The sequence below is a fragment of the Caloenas nicobarica genome, chromosome 1 (genome assembly GCF_036013445.1).
Source record: "Caloenas nicobarica isolate bCalNic1 chromosome 1, bCalNic1.hap1, whole genome shotgun sequence".
NCBI lineage: Eukaryota > Metazoa > Chordata > Aves > Columbiformes > Columbidae > Caloenas > Caloenas nicobarica.
Window position 1 is genome coordinate 153563903 of NC_088245.1, and position 27311 is coordinate 153591213.

At 40.9% G+C, this 27311-nt stretch overlaps 1 protein-coding gene across 7 annotated transcripts in view; it reads right to left on the bottom strand.

Annotated features, from left to right (window-relative positions):
* NAXD (NAD(P)HX dehydratase) overlaps positions 1-27311 on the bottom strand; it is a 52788-nt gene that overhangs the window by 10944 nt on the left and 14533 nt on the right. For all 7 annotated transcript variants that reach the window (XM_065658377.1, XM_065658373.1, XM_065658372.1 and 4 more), the window contains 4 exons: positions 19271-19379; positions 4780-4830; positions 4595-4699; positions 4109-4229 (listed from right to left, as the gene is read on the bottom strand). In XM_065658377.1, coding sequence (XP_065514449.1) covers positions 4109-4229; positions 4595-4699; positions 4780-4830; positions 19271-19379 — 386 coding nt within the window. The remainder of the gene's footprint in view (positions 1-4108; positions 4230-4594; positions 4700-4779; positions 4831-19270; positions 19380-27311) is intronic.

Genomic DNA, 27311 nt, shown 5'->3' on the forward strand with positions numbered 1-27311 from the left:
AGACAGGGAAACCAAGACTAATGACTTGGGCTGGAGAAATCACTCAACTGATGTGGAAAATGTAAGTTGGCTTTTATATAAAGAGTGCTTATACTTTTATATTCCCTAATCACACTTTTAAAACTTAGATAGGTCCTTGAGTGTGAGAGACCAGGTGATTGAGGTTAAAAGAAACTAATCCAAATTTTACACGGTGTTTCTCAGACAGGTGCAGGAGGCAGGGGATGGTGTGATGGCAGACGAGCAGTGCCAGGCAGACACACAGCGGCTGGGCTGTGCGTGCAATGGGGAGCACAGCAGCCGAGGGCACGGGAACCACGACCTCCCCGGTTTGCTCCCTCTGCAGAAGCAGAAGTGGAGACAAAGGTGCTGCCTCTCGAGTTAAAATCGAGGCAGAATCTGCTGGGCAGCTGGACGCAGAAGGAGCTTTTGGCTGAGCGAGCCAGGGGCTGACAAGCACTGAATGGCTTCCTTTCCAGCTGTACAGGGAATGAATGGCAGAAATTAGAAGTACTGCCTGGGGATTTCTGGCAAGAGCTGGCTTTTTACCCCATATTCAGTACTCAACAATCCCTCTCACATGCTTCTTTGCTTCTCTTGAGCAGAGCTGGGCAACAGCAGAGAAACTATGTTTGGCTGCTGGCTCCAAGTAAAAGCAGTCACAGGCAGGAATGGGCTGGTTACACATAAAGTCTGCCTTTTGGAAGGGAGGTACTGGGGAAAATACAGAAAAACTCATTATGACATTGACATTAAAATAAACCTAAAAAAAAAATTCAAATCCCCTACTTCAAGGACCTAACCAAATTTTAAACATGTTAGGAACCACAACTGGTATAACCACACTTTATTACTGACCAGTTCTCCAAAGAATAATAAAAAGAAAACCTTAGAGAGCTGTGCCATAGTGAATAAAAGCTGACTTACCTTCTACCCACAGGCTGAGTACTCATTCCTACCCTGGTCAGTGATGGCACTGATATCACCTACCAAGAGCATGGTGAAGCCCATCTTTGTAGAGCAGGGAATCAACAACTGTAGACCAAGCTATAATGTGAAATTGCAAAAGGAAAGACAAAAAGAGTATATAAAACTTAATTTAAAATCTTGGTGATTACGTTTACAGGGCAGTTGGCAGCTCATAACTGAAAAAGAGACAAATTTTAGAAAAACCTCCTTTATAATGGAGGACTGTAATTGGTTTCACAGACGCCATGTACATGATTCAGTACTGATTTTAACGCCAGAAGAAACCACCTGCATCATCTAATCTGATCCGTAAAAACAAACATCAGAGGTGCCCAGATACTCCACAGTTCGGGAATCCATCAAAGTTCTAGGTACATTATTGCCATAGCTAATTTCTTTCTTAATAAAAGTCCGCCTTGTTTTTAATCTGAATTTATTAAGCTTCAGCTTCCAACCAGAATTTGTTGTGCCCGTCTGCACAGAATACAGAGCTATCTGCTGACAGTAATCCTTCACCGACACCTGTGCTTCCAGCTCACTATCAAATCAACCAATAACCTTTTTCGTCTTCAACTAACAGAAGTAAATTGGCTACTGAATTTCCTACAGACTCGTGAAATAGAGTACTGTGAAAATAACCACCACAATCACTATAACCTGTGGAGTATTCACTAAGCCAGTCTTCCCTGCTGCAAAATCCTGCATCCTCAGCAAGCCTCCCTTCCATGACAGCCAAGCGTAGGACACTAAAAGCCACATGAAGTTTGCAATTTCTAGTTTTTCTGGAGAGCATTGAGACTTTTTTTTTTTTCCCCAGAAAGCATGCATGCAGTATAGTCCCAAAGGAGAAAAGTTTAGAAGTGGAAACTACAGTTTCAGGGTGCTAAGCACATGAGCTCGAGCAGGAAATGCCTGACAACAGGTACGGTTTAAGCACTACAAACAGATGATATGAAAAATAGGCAAGAGGAGGAGGAGTACACAGGTCTTTTCATAATATTTGATTGTGCTCAGAGGATATTGGCCTGAACCAGGGATCTGGATTTCCCTCACACTGGAATGATGATGTACGCTATCTCAGCTGAAAAAAAAATGACATCAGATCAAACGTACAGACAGATGAAAAAAGCAGAAGTTAAGATCGAAAAAGCTGGTGGAGAGTTCAAAGTCAGTGACATGACAACATGTTCTGTGTTGCGGCACAGAGCAGACAGTAAAATCTCCTTTCTCAGTGTAATTTTACATTTAAGAAGCTTCTAAAAAATTGAACAACAGTAACTTCCAGACCCAAAGAACATTCTTGTTAAAAGGAAGCTGAGGTCTATAGTTTCTGCTAAATTGTCAAGAACCTTATTGCAAGCAACACAAACCCTAAAAACAGTGCTTCTAACAGATATTATAACCTGTATTAAACCTGACAACCACTTTCTTTAAGGCTGAGCAATGCTGCCTGTAATGCCTGTAATCCAGGAGAGTGAAAGCATCAGTGGTAGAACCAAGGTAAGAACAAAAAAGCCGCCTATAGCTGGCTATCAAACAACTGCTATAAAGGCACAGAATTGGTCTTATTTCAAATCAAAAAGCTGCTTAACTAAAAGAGAAACAAAAATAAAAATGAAAGCATCAGAACGCAAAGAACAAGGGAAACAAACAAACAAACAGGCCCAAAAGCGCACAAGACATTCACAAAACTTGTGCCACATCTGAACATTCAGAATTGAAACTAGAAAGAGTTTCAGTTATTTCCTGATTTTTCGAATCCTGTATGAAAAGCAGCGACGTAAACTGAGTGTCCCCTCTCTCCAGCAATGCTGGGGGTACGCTTATCTCAAGAATAACAGCTCAAGAGGATAACAGAGATATCCTAGGTAAGGTGCCCAACCTAAAGCCCTCAGTCAGTTTTCTCAATGTTCATTTAAAAAAAAAGCAACAATCTTGCATAAAAAGAACACCGTTGACATAAAAACGGAGAAAGAAGACACACTGCAGTGCTGTAAAGCTCTCTACATGGTATAAACTGGAGCCAGGATATTTTATCCTCTGACAAGAGTTCACTGTCCCTGACGCCTGGCCTGACCGTCCCAGGTTACAAATCAGGTCTGCTACGGGTGCAAATATGACAGGAGACTTCACACAGGGCAACCTGGGTGCTGTGTGACCAGCCAAAGTCCTTCAGCACATCGGCATAACTACATTGCTTCCAGATCCCAGCTTGCTTGACGGTCTGCTGTAGCATCTGTACTAACAGGGGTATGTGGAAAGTGTCTCTGCATGAGCCAGTTGTCATATTACATCTGTTTTTCTGTTATAAAAGGCTCCCATGGCTCGCAATAATGAAAAATTGACTGTATGTACAAAACGGGTCTGAAGCAGCATAAACATTTATCAGAGATTAGCGTTTCAAGTAATTAGAGGCAGAGCTGCTGCTTGTTACGGATGTGAAATAAGACCACACAGTCAAAATGCAATGAAGGCATTCATGAATTAATTTTATACTGATCGCAGTAAAGGATCAGTACAAAAAGCATCAGATAGGCTGCTAATTTTATTAAGTATACTTTAACCATATGAGTAAGTGATGTTTTAAAAAGTTGTCATGACAATCTGGAGTTAATTTTTTGTTTGTTTTTTAAATTGCCAGTGCTAATGTACAAGTCATATACGTACATGCTAATCTACAGCCCCATGGTGGACGGTATCGAGGAACTGAGCAGCTCATGAACCTCAAGACGTCTTCGTTTTTCAGACACACCAATATATGGTGAAACACCACCATTATTCTGCATTAATTTAGCAATATCTACCCTTATTATACAGGCTATATCAACTAATGATTTTAAAATAGTTCATAAAAATTAAAAAAATAATTTCTCAATACCTGTGTAATGTAAAACGTAAGTTACAGCCATTTAAATGAGAAAATCAGTAACTTTTTTCAGCAAATAAATTAAGTTGCACTCTTAAAATATCAACTTCCACAATCACCTAAAGGTGATCTGCAAAGAGAGTCATCCGTCCCCTTCAATCTTCGAAGGAATACACTCAACCAGCCACTATATAGTCCAACCACTGGACTACAACTGAAAGCAAAACAACAAACAAACAAATCACGCTGCTAAAAGCAAAAGGCTTCACTTACCTTTCTCTCCATCTGAAATCAGATCTCTTTCTCCCTTTTGAACAATTGTCAAATTTCCCATGGCTTGGCTGAGTCTTAATACACATCCATGGTGATCACTACTGTCTACGGGGTCTCTAAGCTACAACACAAGAATTCCATACACAGTACATATTTTACTGCTAGAACAACATATTCTAACACATGCTACTTCAGCATACAGGGGAGGGGGGAAAGCAGCATCATCAGTCTTTTCAGGTATTTTTTTCTATACCCATTGCAGTGCCAAAAAATGTAAAGGAAAGGGTCATTTTTACAAAAGAACTCTGTTTCAGAATATGCATTGTTGTGGCAATTATCCCACAGAATAAAAACCTAGAGAATGCTTCTTTTGCATATAAGAAACACCAAATAATGTTCAACCCAGTAATAAGTTGTTTATTTTTAAAGATTAAAAGACTAAACTTGCACGAACTTAAATATCAAGAAAGAAAGAAAACAGCTCACCATGGCTTCATATAGTCTACTAAACTCCATATAGTTTGGAGTGAGAATAGCTCGCTGGTAGCCTTGAATAAGAGAAGGCTGCTGGGAAATGAGCCACAGTCCATCCTGCAAAAAACAGTAAGAAGAACATTTACTGAAGAGATTCTTAAATTTCAAACCATTGACTGAATCAAGAAAATACTTACAGCATCGATAATGATAGGAATTCCTTTCACTTTTGATTTTTCTATAATACCCTGCAAAAAATGCGGATAACTTTAAGATGTTTGCTAATTTAAATCTCATAAGATCCAAAACAAATTCATATAATACATCCAGTCATATAAGTTGTTTTTACAAAATAAGATAGAAAAAAATCTGTTATATTCTGCAAACTAATATAAGACATTTTCATATCAACTGGTAATTTTACGGCTACATTGTTTTCTCCCTGGTTCAAGTATAAGCAGTATCAACAGGGTTTCCATAACTGATGCTTTGGTGTTGCAATGAAAACAAGCAATCTCACTCTCCCTGTTGCAGGAGGCATGCAATGCCAATGTACATGGTACATAGTAAACATACCTCTCCAATTAAAAAAAAAAAAAATCCAAATCCGTATTGTCATTATAGAAATCTACTGATAACTATAACACCAATTTTAGTTGCTTTTCTGATGATAGCCCCATTGTGGTATTTGAATTTATGTACAAACAAACATCCTGAGACAAGCAGTACGTAAAACATGTCATTTCACTCACGGTCCTGGAGGTTTTATACTTTCAAAGCAAAATCATGGCGCTCAGACAACAGACCATTTCGAAAGTGCTTTTCAGCAAGCAGCACTTCCCAGCAGCACATCTGCACTCGTTCTCTCTCCAAACCGAGGAGCGGCAACAACCGATACTGAAGCTTTTTTAAATGAGCAATGGCTGACAGTCAAGCTTTTTGAATGTTGGTCATTACCAACTAGTCTTTGAAGCCAGAGAGTTTATCTTTTTCCTGTATAACAGAGAGGATGGTATCCATCCAAAAGTCTAATTATTTTTTGAATGTTACTAAGCTCTTCAGATTAGCTGTCATATGGCACGGAGCTCCACGGGTTAGCAAGACATTATGTAAGGAATAAGGACGCAGTTTTTAATTAATGTTCAGGGTATTGAACATATCTCTGTTCTTGTATTATGGTGAAAATAAATACCACCCACCTTGCTTCCTGTAAATTAATTACGGCACATACATACCCTCACTAACTCATTCCTACCCGATTCTGATTTTTTTCCAATACCAGTAGAAATCTTTCCCTTCTATTTTTAAATGGATGATCAGAATTTAGCAGCACGCTTCAAGCCAACGCTACTTTTGCTTGTTTGGGCACCGTTTGCATGTTGTGAGTGTGAGACTGAAACATCACCCACTGCTCCAAGCCTGAGGAATTGTCCCAACACGCACCTGCAGCGACATCAGCAGCCACCACAGAATAAAAACCTTTCCGTCATGTACATTCGCTTACGTGGGTCCTGGCTCGGGCTGTGCCACAGGCTGCTAGGTAGCCATCCTTGTCTTGATCCCAAGGGAACACCACAAGTCATCTCTTATATTAAGCTACTTAAATAATTTTGAACCAATTGCAAGTTTTACACAGCTCATATACCATTCAGCTACTAATAAATTATTCAAATTTATGAATAAGTACGTTTAACAGCTGTGCAAGGACAGAATCTCAAAATATACCTAGAATTAGCTGTGGCACACTGAAAACCAGAGAGCCTTCCTTTTAAAGCTTTTAAGAAATTTATGAGACAGAGTAATTTCTTTATTCATTAATGTTAATCTGCACAGATGTGCACAGCTCAGTTTTCCTTCACAGAAGCCGTAGTGCGCTGCCCCTGCTGTGTTAAGTTCATTAACAATTATGTTTAATTTGACTCACTTGGTTATAATAAAACAAGGCTGTGGATCTAGCAACCAAGTTTATGTTTGTTTGGGTTTTTTTCTCCCCCGCCCCCCGGTATAAAATGAAGCTTATGCATCCAACAGTCCAATTATTTTTGAACCATACTAAGCTGTTCTGATTAGACAACTTACAGCACTGAGCACTCCAGAGGTTAGCGAGGCATTATGTAAGACAGTGTTTAGATCATCCTCCCCCAATTTTTGAAGATATAAATACCATTTACTGCAACCCCGTTTTCTAACTTGTTTTAATTAGAATGTTTTTGTACTTCAGCAGTTTCACCAAACTCCTTCAGTACACTTAAAATTATTACTGCTCCACTTCCCACTAATATGAATCATCAGTTTATTCTAGTATGTCAACTTTAGTAAGCCGGTCTTTCATGACACTTCATTCTTTGAAACCAAAAAAGATTTCCCCAATGGATTCCATAAGGAAGACTGAAGGAAGATACCAGATCTCAAAGTCCTTATCCTTCCCAACTATTCACTTGAATTCACTATGAGCAATCCATGTAACCAATTTTGACAAAGTTCTGCTCCTGAAACAGTTAAGGTTTGGCTGCTGCTGTTATTGTTTGGCTCCTTTTCACGTTGTCTCATAATTGTCATCTTGATTACTGGTTAGAATTTCCATTTTTGTCTATATAGGTATCTAACAACAGGCTAAATCTAGAATCCTGAAGATCCATTGTCCACCAAAAGAATGTGAGTATAGGAAAAAAAAAAAAAAGGGTGGAAGTTACAAAGCATGATGGTATACGTACAGGTAAACAGCTTCTAGAAGGCTGGGTCACTGGTACACTCCAGAGAAATAAGACGTTTTGTGCTAATAACATTATAAGTTCCTACCTCTCCAGCACATCCTCCACAATACCGAGACGTTTGACCTCTGCTCTGAAGAGAAATTTCATCTAGCTAAGTAAAATCTACCAGCCAAGCAACTTTTATTGCTGTACCGAGTCTCTGAGGTATCAGTTTCTATTCTAACAGAGTGATCTTTGCCTTTTCTTTCTCTCCTTATAAAACAAATAATCAGGGTATACCGAGTCCTTTGCCTTATTTGGAAAGCTCGTTTTTGATTGGGAAAAAACAAAACAAACAAAACCCCCAACAAACAAACACCATCACACACACAAACCAAACAAACAGACCCGCTACCCTAATTATCTTCCTTTCCTCTTCCTTTCTTAAACGCAGAGAGAAACCACTTGGAGACAGACAAGGGACCTCGGAAAAGGATCTCTGGGGAGAGAGGGGGTAATCTGGTAACCGTAATAAAGCAGTAACAGAGATAAGAGAACCCCTGTAAGACAACCACCCATTTGAAGGACACAACATTCACTGGAGAACCTCTGTTTCCTCTTGATTGTGGCCAGGGCCGATCCCACCTGCTGCCATTTAAAGGTCACCACTGGTGAGCCATTCATCCTGTCTTGCTTAGACACCGCGTTTAGGGTGGGATGAGCCACCGCCAGCCATAAGGTCTCTCGTCAGCTACCACAGAGGGAGCAGAGACACCTTACTGGTTTAGACAAGGAGGATTAGGTGAGATTAAGCCCACTTTCAAACACTGTTACTACAGATACTCCGTAAAAAAAATATTTGCATAAGAGGTGTTTACAGCAATAATGGCAACATCCTCTGTGTAGAGTATTTTGTTCCTGGAGGCAAAAATGAATTTTCAGCTGAATTTGTATTTCCACAGTTGGCATGGACTTTCTTCGTTTAATACTTGCAGCATAGAGAACCTTCACTATTAATTGCACAATTAAACACAGCTCAGACTAACTCTTCTTTTACACCAAAACCTATTTAACGGTTTCTGATAGGACTCTATGTATCAGCAGGAACCATCTGTTCAGTTTTGACCCATGTAACAAATATTTATATGAGAAAGGATTTAGAAGAGAACAATGCCAATCAAAAATAGTAAGAAAAGTTACTAAGACAAGACCTGAAATCCAAACATGAATCACACAAGTGAACAGCAACACATACAGCTATCAATGATAAACCCAAGACATCACCCTTTCTCTTCCAATGGCATTCTGAATAATAAGATTTTGGACATTCTAGCTCCAAGATATCCCAATGGACTATCCTTCTGTGCACAGAATATAAGATACTACAACAGAGGCGTGGTTCAGTTTAGTGCAGACCAAGGCAGGAGTGCTTCCTTCCCTTGATTCCTAATCACTCAAGGACATCCAGAAACAAAGGACTGGTCTTACGGGGCAACCTTGGCACTAGTCACGAAGCAGAGAGGACAACGATGAGGAGGAAAGAGTGACAGGTTGCTGCCATCCACCCTCTTGACCTACAGCCACACTGGTTAGCTGAGATATCAAAGACTGAATCCTTCCTCTGTGGCATTCACAGCCAGGCCTAAATTTCATTTTTCTTGCCTTTCATGTCAAGAGCCCTAATAACAGGGGTTTGGGCAGTCTCTTGCTAGAGATATTCTGTTTTGTATGAGTTAGCTCACAGCATCTGAATGAGAAAAGGGAAACAGGATCCAGCCCTCTGTGATCAAAATCAGCAATAATGAACTGCAAAACTGCAGGACTCACACTAGAACGAATCTGTTAACAAGAGCTTTCTCTCCTAACAATTTGAGGCCAAAGTTTAAGTTTCTACCCTAATTAAGTCAAAGGGGAAATGACCTGGGATTCAGACGTCCCATGAAGGTGCTGTATGGGACAACCACCCACACAATTATTTGCTAGTGGCACCAAACGATCGACATTTAGGAATGCCCAAAATAATATTTCAGTGATTGCAATTTTTGGTGGAGGTAGCTGAGGGGAGAAGAGCCAGAGGGGGTGAAATTAACCTGACTCTACTCTCACTCTACTCTTGAAACACAAAATTTCCTGAAAAATCCTTGTTCTGTGACTGAGTATCCATCCAAGACTTGTACGCAAGCAACCTATTCAACAAGAACTGAAAAAGAAGTTGTGTCACACTAGAAGCCAGTGTTCCATGTGGATCTGGTTAAAGGTAACACTTTACTGTAACTGGAAAAATTTACAAAGTAAGGGCAAAGAGTTTATGTGTTTTAATGAATTCTTTTATTACCGTGGAAGCTATTCATTGAAATGAAATGCATTCGTTTTAGTAGAAATCTGTGTTCTCTGTCTCATTTTTCACATGGGAATTTTAAAATAGATTCCCCAAACCAAGTTCCAATATTTTTTTGAAAAACAAAACAACAAAACAAACCCACTGCAAACAAAAAAACCAAAACAAAACCCAGCATGCACACAAACCAAATCAAACAAAAACAACCAACAAACAAAAACTTCAAATGCCCAACACACTGAAACCAGAACACCACACACAAAATCTGAATCATTCAGGCTGGAAAGGACTGCAGGAGGAAGAAGCCTGGAAGAACAAAGGGACAGGCTACTGCTGAAAGTGAGCACTGAAATGCAGAAAAGCCTGTGGCTGTGCTCAGAGACACAAGATTCATCTGCACTAACAGAGACATCCAGGACTCTTGCAGACTTCCACAATTATTACGGAAAAAGAGAACTGGTCCAGATGAGGCAATAGAGACACTGACTGCAAAAAAACACTTAAGAAGGGAATGGGGGAAACGCGTGAGGGAGGAATAAATTGTTATGGATCTTCTAGGTACAATCAAAGGATATCTCATCAGCCATGGCATAGAGTAGCTGCCCTGAGGCCGCAGGAGTGGAGAGCAGGTGGTGCACCCACGGTGAGCACCCACAGCCTGGACTTCTCCACCAAGCCCATGAGCCAGCAATCCTATTTACACATCCTTTTCACTCTGCCTGCACACAGCAGCACACGAGCTGGTTCTCCACGGCTCCTCATAAAAGACAATTAGGTACAGTTTTGGCCACATCTGACTTTGGATACATTTTTCAGCTTTTTTAATGAGATGTGGATTGGCAGCAGAATGCCTGCAATGGCTTTTAATACATTATTAGTTGTATCACTACTTGAGTTCTTCCCAATGAACTGGTTTATTTACACAATAACTTTGGCATTTGGTGTCTGCAAAGGGAAGAACTGGGAAATTAGAGACAGTGTTTCTAAAAAAAGATTGAATTTTCATGAAACAAACGAAAAACACAATAGCATCATATAAAAAGTGACATTCATCCCACAATAGTAAATAATTTTCACTAAGGATGCATTAAATTGTCATCTTTCTACGCTTGCAAAGGAAAGACGCTGCAGGCAGTTTCCTTTATTGACACCAGCAATGAACACTGCATTGCCTAGGTGCCTTCAAGAGTCATGTCTTGGCCTGCTCTTGGCAAAATTCCTTACCCACGTGCTCAAGAAGAAGTTCAAGCTTCAGCATGCCATCGTAATGGACAGCATTGACCACGATGACATCCAAATATTTTAGGAAGCAGCATAACCTTGCCTTCAGCCCACCAAAAGTGCATCCTACTGTAAACTGCAAATGCCAAGTATGTCATTGAATCTTCTGCTATATGTTCCAAAGTAAAGTTAAAATATTTTAGGAGAGCTGCTAAGCAGGTCAAGTCCTTTAAACAAGAGCTCTCTAAAACCTCAAACTCTACCTTCTGGAATGCTGGTTACGTACGGGTGACTGACAGTACAGCTCAGCTCCACCGCTCCAGCCCGAGCTTCTGATGTGACAACACTGGACTGACCTGGGCTCCTGGCTGCCTAAGCTGGAGCTGCCAGACTCAAGGCAGCAAGAGTGACAAGCTTCTCATTTGGCAGAGATGTGCAAATGTGCATAACTTGGCACTGGTTAGGTCTCGCACAACCTTAAATAATCAAAAAGGAGTGGCGGCCCCTTTTACAAAGAACCCTCTCCTGAAAGCTAGGATCGGAAACTGCTGTTGAAATGCCCCTTATAACTGCTCGTATTTTCCACATGGATGCTGCTCTCCTCCAATAACCCTGAATCTATAGTTTTGTCTGGAACAGAGACACAAAAGGGAAAAAATAGCCAGAAATTTCCCTGTAAATGCTGTGGCTGGAAGCGTTTCTGCGCACCCTTCTCCTCAAGGTGCCCGGGAGGAACCAACAAGTTCGACCTCAAGACGCTGCAAACCAATTCCTACAAATAGGCACTGAAAACCCTAGGAAGCATTTCTGCATTCCTCGCTTCGAGCCTGGATAAATGCAGAGTTAGCAGGGACTCAGCTGCATAGAGGTCAGGATGCAGCTCGGTGGTGGAGATGCTTGGAAAATCGGCTTGGCAAGCAAGTTTGTAATCTTGCACAGCTAGAGGTGGGCAAATAGCCCAAGCTCAGGCTGCGCTCAAGGCTACAGTCAGGGCTGGCAGGGGGGAGAAGCTTCCCCGAATAGAATTTGTTTGATACAGCAAGTTTTGAAAAACGTTAAAACTGGAGTTCCACTATTTGAGACTCTTCACATTAGAGCCATATTTTCAGTGACTGGTTTTGGTTTTTTTATTTACCCACTGGTGGAAACACACGGTTAACTCTGAAACTTGCTTTCATTACTTTCTACAAACCAATCCAAGAACTCATCCTCCTTTCAAAACTCAGCAACGTCAATCAAAATCTCACTCTGCGAACAGGATTTATATAAATCACCTTTCACTAGCCTAATTGCCTCAGTTTTACTTTATCCGTTCCTGTACGCATAACTCTCACTAGCTCATTAATCACTCCACCAAGCTCTCAAACCTCACATAAGAAATTACCACCACTCCTATTACTTGAATAAAGAGTCACATAACAGAGAAGAACATCCTTCTTTGAAACAAATAGCTTCTTTATCTCATGGTTTATGCTCCATTCAATTTAACTGGGCCTTTTCTCTCTTAACTGTCGTACCACATGCTAGGCCCTGTTTTCCAAAACAGATTTTCAGGTGCACAGGAAAATACTTCATTTAAGCCAGGCAGAGGGTGAGAATTACTTTAAGAGTATACCACTACATCATCAAACCCATCTAATGCTTTGGGAAATGTTAAAAGCTGATGTTACAACTAACAGAGCTGAAGATGCTGTAGAAGGCAGCTAATCAAAACGGTTCTATGTTAAAACAAGAAAAGGGGGAGAATGATCCATTTGTAGATTCCCCCTTTGAGTTCAAAGTATATCACTTGCTGTCAAACTCTGAGGAAAACTCTGGTTTTCCTGAATATAAGGAATACAAGAAAACAAAGTAAAATCCTCTGAAATACTGTCCTAGTTATGCAAAAAAAACCAGAGCACTCCTTCTCAGCTATTCCACCCCCCAGTTTATGATCAACCAGACACCACTTGAGAAGCTACATTTATATACTTCTATACCTAAATACATTCAAATCCATCTTAAGCAATAATCCTGTTTACTCCAAAGTGAAAAATCTAAATCAGACTAATTAAAGGCACTGAGTTTTCTCATGCTGTCTCATCCACTGAACGTTTGCACTCACAAACCAAAAATCTACAAGGTTTCCAATTTATGGTTGATTATGTTAATGTTAGGTTTGGCTTAAGATATTCATGGTTAGCTGTTGGCACTTTGTTTTAAAATAAAACAAATAAACATAAACTTTAAGTGAACTCTGGAATTTATCAATGTCAATTTCTTTTTAGGGTTTCTGGCTGAATGATGCTCAGAAAGAGTTGAAAAAGTATCCAATTCCAGTGTTTTGCTTACAAATGCATTTAAGTATCAAAATCAAATTAAACGACAATATACGCCTACACACAGAAAGCAAATAAACATCCCACTTCACTGTGAATGAATTTCATCAAGATCCATTACATATATTAAAAAATAAATTCTGCTTGCAAGCTGCATAAACCAGTATTTAAGGTACTGTTAGCATATTTTCAGACACTGTTTTTCTAATCAAGATATTTGCAAGGAAGCCACAGAATACTAATAGTTCTTAGCACAAGCAGCAATAGTTCTTAGCACAACCAAGAAGATCTCTCTGCCTCGAGCTGGCATTCCCAAGCTTCATCCACACCAAGTACCAGCATCACAGAGAAAGAACTGCATCTTGTCCCAGCAGCTGCCTCATCTTCAGTGAAGATGTACACAAATTCTGACTCTCATCGGCCTGTTTGAAAGCAAGGCGGCTTGCCCAGTAATTGAGTAGTTTTTCACTGGGTACTACTTGTGGTATAGACATCAATCCTGGAGATTGAGTGGAGGCTGAGAGAAGTACTAGAGAGAGTTCAGAGAAGGGCAACGAAGCTGGTGAGGGGTCTGGAGCGCAAGTCTGATGAGGAGCGGCTGAGGGAACTGGGGCTGTTCAGCCTGGAGAAAAGGAAGCTGAGAGGAGACCTTATCGCTCTCTGCAGCCACCTGAAAGGAGGCTGTAGCATGGAGGGGGTTGGTCTCCCAAGTAACAAGTGATAGGATGAGAGGAAATGGCCTCAAGTTGCACCAGGGGAGGTTTAGATTGGATATTAGGAAAAAATTCTTCATTAAGAGGGTTGTGAAGTAGTGGAACAGTCTGCCCAGGGAAGTGGTGGAGTCGCCATCCCTGGACGTGTTTAAAAGGCCTACAGATGAGGATCTTAGGGACATGGTTTAGTGCTAGATTTAGGTTATAGTTGGACTCAATGATCCTGAGGGTCTCTTCCAAACGAGACAATTCTATGATTCTACAGTTTACACACACATTCTCACAGTGGGTGCACGTACGTGCCCTCTAGTTTTTGCCTCTGCAGTATCACAGGCACAAAACCCCATCCACTTCACCTCCTCCTAGCTGAGGGCTGAGAGCGGCGAGTGGTGTGTCCTCACTGCTACTTCAGTTACCGATGAACTGCTGAATCCCCCCAGGAAGAACCTCCAGAATACCTTCTAGAGGGTATAAGCAAATGCATCTGACACGCTGAAGAATTAAGCTTCTTGTAAATAATTTTACTGCTATCTTGAGTTGACATGAGCAGTGATTCCAAAGAGTAACACATAGAATGGTTTGGGTTGGAAGGGACCTTGAAGATCATCTAGTCCAAGCCCCCCACCATGGGCAGGGACACCTTCCACCAAACCAGGTTGCTCAGAGCCCCATCCAGCCTGGCCTTGAACACTTCCTGGGATGCAACACCTACAACTTCTCTGCGCAGCCTGCTCCAGTGCCTCATCACCCTGTTGTTCATATCCGTGTATGGTAGTAGGTACCACAGACAATAATCTACCAACTGCAGCATTAGCGTGGCATGCTTCTCAGGTGTCTTACACTTGGTACACACTGAATTCGGACGTTGTTCAGATATCAAGAGGAAAATACTTCTCAAGGCCCACTGCAGCAGATTTAGTTTTAACAGACTGCTACGACAACAAAAGGTAGTCCTCTTGATCTTGCAAAAGCTAGTGCAGATAATGTACTCAAGCACCTGGTCCCGTTCTCACCATTTATTAAGGTTGTGAAGTGTTGCCTAAATCCTCAAGGCAGGAGGCTTCAAAGGGGACAATTAATCCAACTAACCAAAAACCAAACACATAAAAGGCTGATACCTCAGTTGAAACAGAACCGAGAACCCATTTGAAAGAGAAAATTTCCAACGGGCTCTCTCTGGGCACACTTGATGCAGGTAATCCATGACAATGGCCCAAATCTCTCCCATCCTTTGTGAGACATTAACCACAGCCAAGACATTTCCACACAACCTTGAGATGGTGACACTAGGGGTGGAAAATGAGACTTCTGAAATTTATATCCCAACGGACAGCAGAGATCTTTAAGGGTAAATGACTGGCTGAGGGTAGCATTGCAAGGCAAGGGGGTTGGGGAAAGACAAACAGCAATGGGCAGAAATGGCAGCTAGGCAGGGCCTGAGCCAAAAGAAGAACCCAGGCTGGTATTCAGGACATTTTCTTGGAGCTAAAACAAAGATTGGGAATTGAGCAACAGGAACACATGTGCAGTTTGAGGACCCAGTCGATTTTACCATGTAATCTGAGTTACACAGCGCTATTCTTGCTATTAATCATTACCTCTCTTCCAGGAGGGAAGCAAGCACACTCTGCTGAGAACAGCAATCTAACCTTGCTGCTGCAAAACGAAACACAGCAAGACTGGAGTGGCAGGGTCCAGGATTCAGTGCTACCACTTCAGGGAGAGGGGCAAGGAGCCCAGTGACAAACAAAGATGATTCCAACATCGAAGTCTTACTTCAGTTAAGGACAGGGCTCTTTGCAAGGATCAATGCTTTTCTCTACCCAATCCCGACAGTAACTACCATTCCACTAACAATTCTGTACCAGTCCATTTGAGCACAAAGACAGTTAACGTACCCATTAAAGATTCACCTAACTCAGAAGCAGAACATTTGACAGGAACACCACATTCATGCCAGAAGGGGAAAGGACGTGACAAGAGCCTGGACAAAGGCCACAGCTAAGCCTGTAACTGCTAGGTGGCAGCAGGATGCAGAACACCCCAGAGCACTAGGCAGCATCATCTCTTCTCCCAGAGGGCTATGCAAGGAATATAATATTCTTTCCAAAGGCCTCTCAAGAGCTGCACTCATCACCCTGCAGGAGAGGAACTTGGTTCTCTCACAAACCTGAGGAACAGCTCTTGATTGTACAGGCGGGAATTCCCCTACTTCCAAGCCTCAGGATCAGGATAAGACCAGAAGTGCAAACATCCCTGGAACGGCTGAATGAAAAACGCTGTGGTGGGTGGATAAGATAGGGACACAGTATTGCCGCTGTGTGAACAAGAGGAGAACATCCAATAGCTTTGGAAATACACTGCTTCTAAGCGCCGATAGAGGACAGTCATAGGGACCTTGGCCTTACTTCCACGTGGCAGCTAAACTCTTTCTCAACAGAGTCTAAACCACCACCAGCAGCATATCAACTGAGGTGAACTCGGGGAGGTAACGGTACTGTCGTCTCTGGCCAGAATCAATCGTGGACACTGAAAGGGAAAAACAGATGGCCTGATGTGGCCTACAAGGCAGCTGGCTGTGGTGGCCAAGCTCCACGCCAGCTGTGATAACAGCATTTTGGAAGTTTGAAGTAGAATGGGGAGCAGAGATGCTTCAATCTGCGAACTCCAGAGCTGAGTAGTGGAGAAGAAACGTGGTTTTGTTCCTTTCTTTTGAAGAGAAATAGCCCAGACTGCTTATTTGCTCCAGAGTTGGAGGGTCTAACCAGGCCAAGACTAGAATCGTCACACCTACATGGGATCCAGCTGCACAGGTATTAGCACACAATAAATGCTTTCCTTAGGACATTCTTCTGAAACTGCACCTCCTGGTCCTGCAAACCCATGGCTAGAAAGCTCTGACAGAGCATCAGCCCTCACCCAGGCAACTGAGGAACAGCATGCAAGGGTTTTGGCACAGACTCACACAAGTAGTATATGAGAGAAGGATATAACTTGTGGCTTCTTGTAACAGTACTTGTAAATGGAATTACAGCCAAACGAGACAATCGCAGGAAGCCAATAAGTACGTGTTCAAAGAATATCACTATGCTCTCGAGAAAAAAAAAAGGAAACTGATCATAAGGTGCTCCTTTTCCATCAGGCTGTTGAAAGGAGCTGAAATACCACAGCGCACACACTGCAGACATTCAGCATGAGGGAGGCAGGTGACATAGTAAAGATGCTGAGGAAGCAAAGCATTCTTTGGTCCGGAGAGAGAAGATGCACTATCTGGTCAACAAGTACTCGGGCAGTTCCACCATAAAACACTGTCCACGGGCTGTATACCAGAAATTTCAGTTTACTGCATTACTATCTGAATTTCTCAATGCTCAGAAGAGTGAAGCAGCACAAACACATGACTGTTTGGACAAGCACACTCATTGGCAATGTGCGGACACAACACTGACGAGAACTGACATCAGACCAGCATCAGAGAGGTGACGGACCACTATGCCTCAGCACTTTAATAGGGCAGCAGGAGGAAGAGGAGAGGGAGCTCTCTCCCACCGCCCCTGCCACTCTGATACAAAACCCTGACCAGAAATTAGACACTAATCTAACATCTCAGCCTTCTATTCATATGACAGCATGCTGAGCTTAGCTTCCAGGGAAAATAGAAAATTATATACCAAGCCAGCCTCCTATAAAAGTTTAAAATAGCAACACTATCATCACTTGCTTTTTTTTCTTGAAGGTGAAGAGTGATACAAAGATTAAAATTCACTGTTGAAGCAAGAGGAAGACTCAGCCTTTCCCCAGCACAGAGAAGCACCAGTCTTCCTCAAGCAGGCAACCAGCATTCACTCGTCCCCAATTACCTATTAAAAAATCACCACTGGGTAACTAATGAACACTTACATAACTACAGTGAAGACAAAGAACTTGAACTTTATTGTGACTTGAAGTTAATAAGCTCAGATCCATGACTCATGTGAACACGGCCTGAGATTCTAGCATTAAAGAACTTCCAAACACCTTGTCTTTGTTGCCTACTTAGTTACTTTAACTTTAAGCTAGCTCACACAGAACAGCCAGGCTGAAATAAAAGCATGCTTGTAATTCAGTAAGAAATCAAAACTATTTTTAGCAATGATGAAAAAAAAAAACCACAGTCAAGGAATCTTTCAGATACTTCCATAATAAACACATTGACAGATATTTATAAAACCCAGGTGGAATTCTGATATAAAAGAAGCTTATGTTAGATGTCTCAGATATTCTAAATGAATTCTTATTTTCTTTTAAGTTGTTTTCATTTAGAAAAGAAAAAAAATCATCGCCCAAAATTTTTTTCTGTAAAAAGAATTGTGAAAAAATATTTTCAAAAAAGAATAAAATCTGTTGAAATTTTTCATTCAGAATAGAATTTAATTTCTTGATCAGCTGTAATAAATGTACTTTTTCTTTCTTTCTGAATTCACACTCTGTATTAGTTTTGCACCTCTATGTCATAAACCAAACGTTTTTTGGAAACAGAAGGAGAATTAAAGCAGCAAAGAGTGTCAAGTAGCAACTTTCTCTAATAAAAGCCTAACAAAACAATCCTACATAGCTCTCAGGATATTCTAAACTGTTTGGATAGTGTGGTCTCCAGTCTCTTGCCTCCCCTGTTTTGCAATTTCATTGTGCAACTGTCAACTTTTCTGTAAATTATATTAATTCCACTTGTTAGTACCACTGATTAATTCCGTAATGCTTCTCAGGAAGAAAAGTGTACAAAATCAGATTGATATTAGACTAAAAGATATACTTTGAATGTACAAAGATGTGTTGACAGTAATACAACCCATCATCTGGAAGATGATGTAAGTACATATTATTTAGAGTACAGAACTATCTAAGCTCCTGTTTTCAGGTCTCCAATAAGGCTTGACAGAAAATGGGATTACTTCTTTATCCAGAGTAGAAATCTGCAGCATTTTATAATTAAGAGTATCATTTCTTATGGCAAAGGGACACAGACCCTGTTCTTTGGTACCTCTCGATACAAATTGTCAAATGCCGTTCTGAAAATTAGGAGCTCAAATCCACATTTATATTCTTACAGTACAGGTGCTCTGCACCAAAGAACACACAGAGCCCTTTTTCTAGAGATGTCAACATCTATTTCTTAATTAGCGACTTTCACAATCAAAACAAAAGCGAATCAAAATAACATATGGGTGCCTAAAATTCAAAGTGATATTTGCAGTTTAATAATGAAGACCATGACTAACAGCTGTAATTTTCAGTCAACAGTATTTTATTAAATTTGTTATTTAGTAACTCTATCAAAACCATTTATGTAATAATGTAAAAGACATGAAATTGGTTAACAAAATTCAACATAAAGGCACAGAATAAAACATCAATATACACATTACCTTAGCGTTCTCAAGTAGAACTTCATCTCTACCTAAGCCAGGTCCTATGACAACTGAGTGCAGTCGTGGTAACCACTTTTCCACCTCGTGCACAGCATTGGGACTATCACTAAATGGAATTGGGAACAAAAGACAAGTTTAAAAAGGCTTCATTTTAGTATTCTCAGAATCTGAGTAGATGATGCAAGATAGAAAGAGATATTTCCTATCTTGAGTGTCAGGCAATCTTATCCCTCAAACTACCAAAAACCTGTGACCCAAGAAACAAGGAACAGTTGTCCAAATAGCAAAAATGAAACATTTATCTCAATTTATTCCTCAGGGGGTACCACATTAACATGAGGAAGATAACTGCAAGTTCCACTACAGTTGTTACAAAATAATAAGAATAATAATAATTTAAAAAAGCAGGAAACCAAGAATTCTTACATTCTGTCATAATTCTCTATTTAATGCTTCTTTGCAGAGATTACACCTCAGAGAGAGATCTATCATCTTGCAGGTATATACTGCAGCTTGCTGGAAATGATACAGTCATTTATTACGCTGCATGGCAAAATGATAAAATCTACTCATACGCTTTTTTGGCAGTTGCTTCAAAAGCATTTGTTCCAACTGAATTACGGCCAAACTGTCCCCTTTCTCCAAAAGGCAACAGGAGAATTGAGCTATTCAGTGAGGGTATTATCTGCTCGTAATGCCTAAGATTTCTGTAGCATTCAGGTTTTGTCTACATTGGAAAAATTATGAGCAAATCTGCTGCCAAATATAGCTGCCACAATACAGCATTCAGCTGCTGACCCGAACTATTTATTTTGTTCTGATCAGTTTTGTTGTGTAAATAGGTCAGAATATTTTGAAAGTGCTGCCCAACAATGTCAGTTAATCCTTACTGGCAGTACAGAGGGAAAATTTATCCTCCCTCCCCACCTCTGTCATAAGTGATGACAATAAATGAACATTTTACCTGAAGCACGGGGGAATAAAGCTCCCTATAGGCTAAGCAAGGGGGTACTATTTGGTAGTATCACACAGAATATTTTGAGCTTGCAATACTTCAACAAAGCTCTATTATTACGGATGAAAGCCCGTGTGTGTTTTTCACAACCAACAGCTGTCCGGACGGGACACACCGCTTGGGAACGAGTGCTTAGCTCGCGTCCGGCAGCATCAGCAAATTCCACCACGATTTCTGCGACTGCCAGGCAGGAGCCCGAAGCTTTTGCAGCTGGGCCGAGCGAGGCTGGAGCACGTCAAGGGACCCAATGCCTCCCGTCTGCCCTTCTGCCCGCAGGAGCCGCTCCAGAAATCCCCAAAGGCGCCCGGTGCCGACAACACACAATGGCTCTGCCAAAACAAGGCTGCGGGGTAGGAGCGATGACCCCGCTGCAAGGGCAAGGGAGACGAGGAACCACGTGAGGACATTGTCGGTGTCCCTGAAGCAGTCGCCCGCTCAGCAAGCTGAAGCTGAATTTCCATTTGAACCACGCAGCTCCCTCCCTTCTCCTCCTGCTCACAAGGAAATGGTCGGAGCTTGAGAATTGCCAAACAGCTCACTGGGTAGGGGGGGTTTGCCCCTATAGAGCCAGCTATCAGTTTATGATGTAGATACAGGCTGGAAATAAAAACGATCCAAGAAATATTTAAAGCACTCTTTTAAAAAACCACAAACAAACAGTTATTTTATATGTGGTAGGTTGACCATGTGAAAAATTGTCTGTGAACCAAGCCAATAAAACATTACCATTTCTGAATGCAGATCGCTTTTTTATTTACACACTGAAACTGATTTTATCTCTAGAAGAGCAATACATATCTCAAATATATATTTCTCAAATAAGTATCTCACATGTATCTATATATCATACAGATATAAGAATTCAGCTGTATATAAGGATGTTTGAATGGATCGGATTCTAAATACCTTTGGATAGTAGAAGCAAATGCATTAAATAAATGTTCCATTCAATGCAAGCTAAGAACAGAGCCATAGACAGTACCATAACTGCTCTGCTCTTTTACAAATATCTCATGCAAATAATCTCAAGGTAGAAAGTTTGCCAATTTATTGATATTCAGGATTGAAATAAGATAATTTTGTCTCAAATCGAATTGATAATGTGCACTCTTCAAAACAAAGACATCTCTTGGGAAATGAAGAGTCCGACATTAAGCCACTCCTGCTTACTTTGCCTCTGGTAATAATAAAAACCTACTGTAGAGCTTTTTATCTTCAAAGCATTTTACAAACATTACGTTCACATAACTCCTTTGCAACTTCACATCAAGAAGTAACCCAAGGCATATGAAGGGCCAAGAGATTTAAAATGGCGATAATGACTATTACATTGCAAAATCAGCTGTAAAAACCTGCTGTAAAATAACTGATGGATTTTGATTCCTCATAAAGAAAGCAGAAAAAGTACTGCCTCAGAGAAGCATCATGCCAATGTCCCTATAACACTGGATGTTCACAACAGCTGTGGTTATGCGGCTAAGGACACCTTATAAATATCCTTTATCTACAGCTTCACTGAACATGGAAGGGCTACTGTGTCATCTTACAGTTTATTCCCACATGCAGACACCAAAGCAGCAGCATTTTAAAGCTGACAGGGTACAAATGTTCAACACGTAACTTTCTTCAGGAAGGGCAATCACCTTGAATGTTCCTGACCATGGGATTCAGCACAAAGACAGAAACTCTCCCAGATCTTAACAGCTACAGCCTACATACATTTAAACCTGCCCAGAAGAGTTCTCTGACACCGAGGCCAGCTGGGCTCTACACCCTCACGAAGAACCCCTGGACCATGGCAGTTCCTCCCCAGGGGAAGAAGTTGTTGGGAAAGGCTGGTTGGCATAGGCCAAAAACCTTGCCGAGGATCATTTGGATCATTTGCCAGTATGGATCATCACGTTCGAGTGCCTGGGAATAAATATTCCTCGGCAGTGTCTAGTTCTCTACTACAGAAAAACCCTATATGTATTCTTCTTTGTCTGTCGATCCAAACCAGGAAAATAAAAAACCACTTTGGAGGCACCAGTGCAGAAGACAAATCAGGTCCTCAGCTGGTTTGCTGTGTACTACACTCACACAAATAATGTTGTTAACTTCCTTTGTCCCTTCACACCAATTTCTCTGCCTGATTACTAACCTGATTTCAAACCTCTCCATTTAATTATCACCTCCACTGCCCAAGATATGCACACACAATTGAAATTAGCACTGTATTAAAAAAAAAAAAAAGTATCTATAAAGACATGAGGTATGAAGAAGATGTCCCCTTGATCAAAGGAGATGCAATCTTCAGGCTTTGACAGAAAGGGACCACGTAAGCAAGAATCAGTGTTGCCTTCAGAAGTGCAGAGCCTTAACGATACATGACCTGGCTTTTTTCCAAAACAAGAATCACAATGCAAGACCCCTATGCTAAAGCACAAAGCTAGTATTAAAAGGAATCAGAAAATCTTTTGCAAGGCCAAGAGAAAACAGCATTTGAATTTCTGAGAAGAGGGTAACAACCTCTGAGAGAGCCTTTGATTAACCGAAAGTCAGGGATTTCCCAAAATAAAGCAAGCTTTTTTGGAAGGTGATGGGGCAAGAGCCTGGGACACAGCCTGGTTTTCCCATAATTTGAAAATAAGAACTCTGCACCATAAACACACACAACAGTAATACTTTTGGAAGCTGAATCCATGCAGTAACACCTGTAAACATGGAGAGTGAACTAGAGTACCATAGTGCAGATGTGTGAAATTAAAGATTTTGGTGACAGACCACAGCTGTAGATCTGCAGGGAATGAACAGATCAAACAGTTACTTCATTTCCAGTTAACCACTATGTGTTATGTGACATGTTATCAAATGTCATTCTGATGAAAATCTAGGCTATGACAGCTCATTGTTGCTCAATCGAGAAACCAACCAACACCCCTGCAAATGCCAAAAGCTTCCTCAAAGACTGGAAAGCAAACGATAAAGCTCTGACTGCAGACAGAAAAGAACTATCACCAGACAAACATGTCAACAGCAACTGCAAGACAACAGAATCATTAATAAGGAAAACTGAATGAGCTTCTGTAACTTGTTCCATATCTGTGAAGTTTAGTAGGTAAGAAAGAGTCTAAAGCTAACATCAACAATCAACTTTACACACTGTCCATTAGTCAAAGCAAATCTGTACAAATAAGCAAGGACAGAGAGTCTCACGGGGGGCACACTATGAAAAAGGACTTCACAGATGTTTACCTGATCAGCTTTCCTCAGCTATTAGTGAGAGCTAGGGGACAGAGAGACAAAGCTTTGCTCCGCAGAGGCTGAGAAGACCCTGATTTTTTGGGAAGACAGAAAATAGCGCCTTGTCATCTGCCCTCCTTGAAGCTCCTGTGTAGACAGGGCCAAGGTATGGCTCAGCACCTTGCACATTTATCTTTCTGCTCTTTTCTCTGCCTCCAGAGCGCATTGAGAAAAGTACTTCCATGGCAAAATCTGCAAAGATTCTTCAAATTAAACAGCATCAAGTCTCTGAAATGGTGAGGACAAAACTGTGAATTACTGGTAGCTTTAGATATCTTCTGCCAAATCAAAATCAATACGCCCTGAAAAAATTCCTCTTGTCTTGCCACCTCAATTATTTTTGCACACAGGAACAGCACTGCTTTGGTTATAGTGCTTACGGCAGTAATTGCTGGATGCAGCACTGCGTAGTCTCACTATTGCTTTTTAATGCACAAACTCAGTGTCTCTTACAATCACTTTTAAAAAGCTAATTTAGAAAATAAAAACTGTAAGTCAAAACTTTTTGCTCTCCAGGACTCTTCTGTGTTTCACTATCACAAAACACAAATTGACATAAAACACAGACCTGTAGATCCTCGATCTTGGTAAAAGCTTGAATGTAATATCCTACCCAAAACCAATAAAGAGCCTGAAAAAAGATCCTGGCTACTGCCCTAATATCACCCACAGTTTCTAAACATCTTTCAGAGCACTCTGTAACAGGTATTTGACAGATGGCATCTGCTTGAAAGTCAGTTCTAGGCTGGTCACTGCCCTGAGTGGGAGGACACTTGACAGCTGGGGCCTGGAACACAACTCGCATCCCCAGCCCTCCAAAAAAAGCAAATTTTGCTGTACACTGCATTTTATTCAAAGACTGGCTTTCACCAAATGATCAAAATCCACCAAAGCAATAGCTTTAAATTATTACAGAAATCTCTAAACACAGCAGCCTTCCTCATTCAGGATGAATGACAGTTACTGTCTCTGCCTTCTAGAGGAGGGAAAGGAACAACAATGATAAGGGGCAGCCTTGTCAAATGTTACATAGAAACAAGAAAATGTGAAGTCAGCATAGGTGTAACCAGGAGCTACAGAAATAGTAGATAAGCATGAATGACAGTGCAGACAGGAGGCAACAGGACCACAGCTCTTCACATGTCTTTTAGGAAGAGCTGGAGCCACCTTAGTGATCAGAGATGTGGTTTGGACATCACAAAACACCAATCAATGGGACCTCCTGCTAGAGGAGGACACGGGACACAAGCCAGAGTGCTGTCACCTGATGAACTGTACAGCTCCTTGCTGGAGAGCGTATTTTTCAAATTCTGCTCATTATCTGTGCACACTTGGTGCGACTGAGGCAACTCCAAATGCACTGAAATGCACCGTTGCAAAAGTCTTGTTATGGAAACTCAGGCAAAGCCACTTTAAGCGGGCAGTTTCCAAAGCCAACCCAGAGTCTTATCTTCAAAGATGGGAAAAAGTCTCTGATCTGAGGATGAAAGAGTTTCAGTTTTGTTTGTCCAAGCACTGCAGGTAATTATGTTAATGTGAATCAAATGTTAGACCTGCTGACATTTAGATCCTGTCGTGTTATACAGTACATCAAAAGAGCGAAAGACAGGACATAATGTGTAGCTCTAGAATTTAAGTAGTTATCTCAGAAAGCTAATTATTAACTATTGTGGTAAACCTCGGGTGAGGCCATTATTGGGAACTGGGTAAATAAGATAGGGAAAGAGATTATTCTGGAAAGGTTAGGTCAAAAGAATTAAAGGCAAAATGAAACAGTTCAAAAATATTTGAGCATAAAATTAAACTATATAGAGTAGCTATATTTGTTAATGCTTAAGTCATCATTCTTGTAAATTAACTCCAAATCTCCAGAAGCTTGAGGCAGCCTCTTTCGGCCCCATGAACAGAACTGGAAATAACTTATTCTAGAAAAGATCAGTGATCCCATTATCAACCCACGGGTCTCACCAAGCACCTCAATCAGGTAGAGCAAATATCAGTGACAACACAGTGACATGAAGTTGGCTGGATGCAATTAGAGACCACAAAGAGATACACTTAGTAAATTCAGATTAGTATATTAAAATGCCCACAAAATAGTTTTGAAGACAAAATGGTCGTTTTCACCTACTGGGCTGTTGAAAGATATTTCAATAGTGTTTAATCTGCAAATGCTGGGTAGACAATGCCTATTTTCCTGCTACAATCTGATTAAATTACAGGGAAGAAAATGAAAGAAAAACAAAGACCCTAATGAGAGAGGGATTGAATACTATGCAAATCAAAAGTTCCTTTTCAGCTATTGAATAAGTTAATTTAGACACCAGAAGCAAACCTGGTAAGCCTCATCTGAATATTAACAACACAGCAGTAAGAACAGCAGCCCATCATCCAGGAGAAGCACTGGTGTCACAAGTTCACAGCAAGAGGCTGCTCTTAATATGCAGATATCAGAGTCTTTACTTGCTCCATATTCTACCTTTGAGGAAGTCAGACTGTGAACGACCTTTGAGGTACACATTTAGAAAAAATGCCGTATTTACCATGTCGTGGTTTTTATATCATAATAACGATGACAAAAACTCAAAATGTTTTCCACAGCTGCTACTTGGACACCAGACTCTCACTGAGATATCAGATCATCATCTTCATTAGGAATTGGATTGTCGACACACTATAGACATCAGAGCCAACAACAATCTCTTTAATACGCATTATACAAATGGGGTCATTTCTCTTAGGCAGAGCAGAGCATGAGACCCTAAAACCTTCAAATAATAATTAAAAAAAAATGCAAAAGCAAATCCCAGGCATGCCTGCCTTCATTCAAACTCAAGAAAGATTAAGTACCAAAGAAATCTAATCCTGGTGTCAAATCACGACAGTATGGCAAGTGTTCAGAAAGATGAATTTGGCCACGATCTAACCTGAGTACGACGCTCCTATACACGTATATCTCTCTCTCTCATGTATCAGAAAGCAGCAAGAACACCCCGCAGTGATGCTAAAAATCTCTGGCTGCTTCATACACTTTGAGGAGGTGGCAAAATCTGTCAGTACCACCTGGGATAAAGACCTTTGCAACAAAAGAGAGGAAGGGAGTATGAGATGAATACACCTCTTGGCTTTTATTCACTCTGCAGCATACAGTAAAGAAGCAGCAGCTTTTTGCTGAGAAAGCTCGACACAGGAAACAGGTCGATGAACAAGTTTTGTCCATGGCACTGCACAACAGGATTAGAAACAGGTTAAGTATACTTCTGAGTCAGCACATACAAACTGACCTTTATCTCCCCCTAAGTACTTAGGAAAAAAAAAACACAAAAAACAAACCAAACGATCAAAACAAAACCAAACAAAACCCCCCAAACAAACAAACCACCAACCAAACAAAATGGCCAACAAAAACTTTCTTGTGTGATTCCTAGCTAGGCTGCTGTGTAAATGAGGTTTGGGAGAAAAAAAAAATCACAAAGTTTATGCCTTCGCCTTTTCTGCAGGTCTCATAGGGATCCAGCAGTCAAGTCACTTGGGAGGCATCTTTTTGGTAATCGGAGCAATCTGTGCTTTCTCCTTAACTTCTCTCATTCAAAAGAGGTTAGTCCCACGATACGCAGAAGCAGCTTTTAAGAAGTGTCCTTAGCTAACACAACTAAAAGGTATGAGCTTCTTCCCACAAAGGACCGATGGTTTTGAATCTCATCTCCACATAATGAATTAAAGGGCCAAAAATCTTAAGAC